Source organism: Convolutriloba macropyga, chromosome 2, assembly GCF_964194025.1.
Source record: "Convolutriloba macropyga chromosome 2, txConMacr16.3, whole genome shotgun sequence".
In the NCBI taxonomy this organism is placed as follows: Eukaryota; Metazoa; Xenacoelomorpha; order Acoela; family Convolutidae; genus Convolutriloba; species Convolutriloba macropyga.
In genome coordinates this window covers 12,634,938-12,640,307 of record NC_134469.1, presented here as the reverse complement: position 1 = coordinate 12,640,307, position 5,370 = coordinate 12,634,938, and the positions used below count along the sequence as shown (strand labels likewise).

Below are 5,370 nucleotides of genomic sequence, written 5' to 3'. Positions count from 1 at the left end.
AATGCTGACTTCCTTTTGCTTTTCTATTAAGTTACCCATTAAGTTTGTTGTCATGCTGTCTGGTTTTTTGCTGGTTGTTGTGAAATTTTTTCAATGCTTCGTGGCAACTAGAATTATTTCCTAATTGCTTGTATCAGGTCACTGTTAATTGCTAATAAAAACTGATTCAAGGCATCACTCGACTAGGCTTTATAAGCCTTCCGATGACCTCTCAAATTTAAGTGATGTATTTGTATTAATAACAATAACAATACTCTCTCTCTCTCTCAACATTCTAACATTATTAAACAGCACCCAATTTTACATACAGGATATATATTCAGTTTTTTGCAATGCTCTTGATGTTTTTGCAATAATCATGTGAAAAAAAACTGGACGTAAAATCGGAGAAGCAGAAGAAGGCAATCGGCCAAAATTTTTTTCAGAATTTTTTTGTTCTTTAAGTATGGTGGAAATTGCATGGTAGAAAAATTAGATGTGTTTAGTCGAAACTTTTTGTGCAAACGCAGATTGCTCATCTGCCCAGTTGTGCATTGGACAAAAAAACTGTCATTTTAACAGAGTGAAAAATTAAATATGAAAATAAACAGTTTTTAAAATCAGTGGTTGTTTGTTTAAGTTGCAAGTTTGCGTCAAATTTGTTTCTAATTTTAGTTCTGTTCAAATGATGACAGATCGGACAAACAGATTCAAATCATAGATTGGACGATATTAATCATCAGTTTTCTCTCCTTAAATTTTTCAATTTTCCCAAACTCAAGAAATTGTCATTTAAATCCGGTGTTTAAAAGCAAATGAGAGAAGCGTTTTTGATATTTGGTCCAAGCGAGGTACAATGAGGAGTTTCAAGTTGACTTATAAGTGTTCGTGGGAAAACCTTCACTCATTATGGAAAAGGCCTGATTTTATCAGTTCCAAAAGCTCTGAAAATTGTCAAAATGATTATGAATCAGTGCGTATTGATATTTGTTGATTTTTTGAAAAGATTTGTTTACAAAAAAGGTTTCTTATGGAATCACACAGACGGCCATCTGTGTACCATTACAACTGGCAGTAATCAACAATGCCAGACTCTGAGAAATCACCTGGCAGACATGGATGTGAACGAGTGTCTGGAGAGCCGACCAGAGGGGTGTGGCTTCTGCAAGAACTTCTTGGGGGGATACTGGTGCAAATGCAACAAGTGTTTCACTCCTGATGTGAGGAACCAGTTTTGTCACAACTGCAAAGTCTACCCATGTCCAGATGAGCCGGACGGTACGTTCATGGATCCATTTTACCCAATAAATTATTAAATTTGTGAACCTAGTTATATTGGTCATAAAACAAATGATTGACATGTATGTCATAGCTGGTATAAATGTATGCCCCAAGTCAAAGTCCCAAACCAGAACATCTGATCAGACTTTCATTGAGTGCACATGGTGACGGGGAGGGTGGGGGGGGGGGGTTGGATGGTATTACCCGGGTCGAGATTTGGCGGTGAGTTTTCATAAGAAATGCAGTGAAATGCGGTGAAAAAATAATTTTCACCGCGTATTTCTTACCTTTACCTTTTTGCGGTGAATGCGGTGAATCGCGGTGAATTATTTATTTTCATCGCGTTCTCAGTATTCTTACAAAAAAGAAGCTTCCTTACACGTGTTCGAACCTCTTACCTCCTTCACCTTCTTATTCCACTGCGCTAACTGTCACTTACTGCTAAGATTTTTCTTGTGAACTTAAATCAGATTCAGTAAACGTTGGAAAGCAAATGCGGTTAATTTTTGTAAGAAATTCGGTGAATTATACTTTTTTCACCGCATTCACCGCTTTCACCGCATTTCTTACTCTAATTCGTCACAAAAGTCGATGGGGTGAATTTCTGTAAGAAATGCGGTGAAATGCGGTGAAATATTTTTTTCATCGCATTCACCGTAATCACCGCATTTCTTACAAAAAATCACCCAAAAACCTCGACCCGGGTACCGCAAAAGTTACAATACAAAGTACAAGATCTGGAAGGTCTCGAGAGCTCAAGGAAGTTTAGAAAGGTGCTTTCTGAGTGATATGCGTTGTCCCAAGCTTGGCTGCTTTGTTGATATGTTTCTTAAGCACTCGTAAAAAAAAGGAAAATTGAACAAAGTCTTCTTTTATTTTTACTGGCTGCTTCTTTCTGTCTAGAATGTCATGAATGCACAGAGTTCAAATGTTTGAACAATCTATGCGTGTTGAGTGATCAGCAGTGTGACAATGTGAACCAATGTGGGGACAACTCTGATGAGATGGGATGTTTTCAATGTCTCAATTCTGGACTGTTAGTGAAGCCAGGTGCTGTTTGTGATGGAGTTGACGACTGTGGTGACAACAGTGACGAGGCTAATTGCCCAGGTAACTGCATATTTATAAATTGACCGTAGTCGTAGTCAGTTATACCCTAATAAGCTCATTCTCAGCCTGTCAATGCTAATCATTAACTTCATTGTCATTACTTTATCCGCATTTGGTAAGGTTGATTTCTGACTGACAACCCATAAATGGATAAAAATGAAAGGATCTTTTCCGTTTGTGCCCACCCCCCCCCCCCCCCCCCCCCAGCTTAGTGGGCGCATATTATTTGCACCCCCAGACGCACGTGACATATTCATACATAATGATTTACTATGTAATGGTACGTGCGCTGTATCTGGGGGCGCATAACGTACTGGGGGGGGGGGGGGGGGGGCACAAACGGAACAGATCCAAATGAAACATGGCAAGGTTGTTTTCGCTTGAGAATTGGATTTGTAAGTATCAGTACATTGATACATTCAGTTGCTGATACATTATTTTGATAGAATACACTGAGTTGTCTGTTAAAGAATGCTCTGTTAATGAAAACTAAGAATATGAAACCAAAAAAATTTAATGGTTGAAGGTAAGAACGATAACGCGCGCAGAATAATCTTCAGAAGTTTATTTTTTGGTACTAACTGACTGTGATCTATCACTTACCGTATTAACTCGGGAGGACAGAAAAAATTAAGCGGGGATCCAAAAAGATACAGCTTTTTCACGTTTTCCAACGGGAATGGGGGTTGGAACTGTACTTTGTTACTCAATTATGAGTACCAGCTGGTTAAATGGGATTTAAAGGTTTTCATGGGCTTTGAACTATTAGAGTATTGCAGCATACTGATGAAAAACATTACGAACGTAAATTATTTGTGACCCCAATCCAGATGCCCTTGTTAACGCTAGAGATCAGGTTTGCCATTTCTTGTGATTTTGCGTTACCGCCTTTGCTAGTTGCAAGTTGATTTCTTGACCCAAAAGTTATAAAGTGAGTCATTAGTGAAAATGCAATGTTGTGAAATAACCCGAAAAGCTTATTGATGTAAAAATGAATATTATCACACTGTTGTTATCGCTACCAAGAAGTTCTCAAACTCCGAGGCGAAGCCCAGTTGTTATGATAACTTCGAGGGCGATAGTAACCGTGTGGTAATTTTTGTTAATCAACACCTGTTGCGAACACGTTTGCTTTTTTAGACTACAAGTTTATCAAACGGTTTCCATCATTAGACTACGAGTTTATCGCCGCTCTTTTATCGCAACTGTTTACTTAGTAACAGTGGCGATAAAAGAGTGCGATAAACTCATAGTCTAATGCTGAAGAATTTTTCCAGCGTCGATTGGGCATTAAAATTTATTACATTGGCAGTTTATTTAACGGCTATTATGGCAACAGGTGTTGATTAAATATGGTACAAAAAAGAAAGCGAACATTTTGAGACTTTACAATTGAGAGATAACGGAAAATTCACACTGGATAAGCATTACTGGTCAGTAGAGACGAGCGTCCCCAATTGGGAATTATTGTCCAGTTTGTGCAAGTGGACTCCACGTCCAAGTTTAATACATTCTTTCCGTGGAATACGTTTACGTTCGCTAAAATGGCTCGGATTGGTATACTTTGAGTGATTAAGTCATTTTGTTCCACAAAAGCGTTTCGTGGAATACAATGACTCGGATTGGCTAGGATTGGAATACTTCGAGTGATTAGGTCAGTGTCTTCCACAAAAACGTTTCGTGGAATACAATGACGGATTGATGTAAGCGTATATCACAGGCAAGTATAATTAGATTTCACGATTTGCGTAATAAGGATCCGCGATTTGCGTAATTAATTTCCGCAAAGTGCGTAATTACAATCTACAATTTGCATAATTAGATACGAAAAAATCAATATTGATTCAATTTTTGTTTCAGGATGTCCATCTGAGGAGAACAAAGGACATGAAAAAAAATTTGTTTCACAAGTTTGACCCAATTTTTATGAAAAGTGCATGTTGTAAACAATTACACAAGCTCCCATTCATTTTTAAAAGATGTCTTTGAGTTGGGATGAAGTATTTTCTCAGTTGTGCACTTTAAGTTAGTAACAAATTAGACTTGGAAAACAGATTCGAAGAAATTTGTGCATTTAATTAGTTTCGCAAATTTCCCCTTATTTTTAAAACTGATTTCGGGCTTTGAAAGTATAATTTGTCAGTTTATAATTAGAAATTGAAACAATAGCTGGAATTAGAACAGTTAACACTACTCACAACTTTTAAAAAGTGCAATTTCAGTTTTGAAGTTCACTAATCCACCCAAATTAGATTTCAATTTCAGTGACAAATTTTGCAGAGTTGTTTACGAAAGTTGAAAAGTTTCATGAAAATTGTACAAAACGTGGCTTAAGGGAAAAGAAAGTATTCTGAAAACAAAATATTTACAACAAACATTGAGCTGTTTAGACAAAAACGTTTGTGGGTTCAAGTTGATATCGTAACTCATGGCTTGGTTTCCGTAGCTCTTAATTTCGTAACAATGGTTTGTCCCGCAGAGCTTTTTAGTCGTTTTACTTTTTGAATAGTACTATATGTGCTATAGAGGACAAGAGGCGACGGTGACTTGTAAATAGACTCGTGTGGATTGAATGTTGGATAGAAAATCGTTTGAAAAAAAAATTGAAAATAGAATATGAAAAAGTGCATATATAATTTTTTTCAATGGTTTTTATCATTTATGTGTTAATTAAAATTGATTGTTTTTTCCCATTTTAAAACAAATTTTAGGTGGAAAATTGCTTCAAATCTAAAAAACACTGTAATATGGTTTACATCAATACCAATTTTGAACTTAAATGATCAAAAGCAGAATTATTTGCGCTTGACTAAATAAATTAACCTCAATTTTAGTCGAGGGGATTTTTTGTCTTTTAATCATTGATTAATTATGTAAGTGTATTCCATAAAATGTTTTTTTGAATAAAGAACAATAGAATTGTAAAGTATATGAGAAATTAAATATGGGCAATTTTGAACTAATTTAAAAGAAATGTATTATCCAATAATGAAGGAGCAG

At 36.2% G+C, this 5,370-nt stretch overlaps 1 protein-coding gene across 1 annotated transcript in view; it reads left to right on the top strand.

The window, feature by feature from the left end:
- Positions 1 to 1,094: 1,094 nt before the first annotated feature.
- The window catches only part of LOC142334819 (uncharacterized), a 25,098-nt gene continuing 20,822 nt past the window's right edge, over positions 1,095 to 5,370 (top strand). Inside the window, exons 1-3 of the mRNA XM_075383143.1 lie at positions 1,095 to 1,257; positions 2,164 to 2,376; positions 4,025 to 4,073. Of these exons, the coding sequence (XP_075239258.1) occupies positions 1,095 to 1,257; positions 2,164 to 2,376; positions 4,025 to 4,073 (425 nt within the window). The remainder of the gene's footprint in view (positions 1,258 to 2,163; positions 2,377 to 4,024; positions 4,074 to 5,370) is intronic.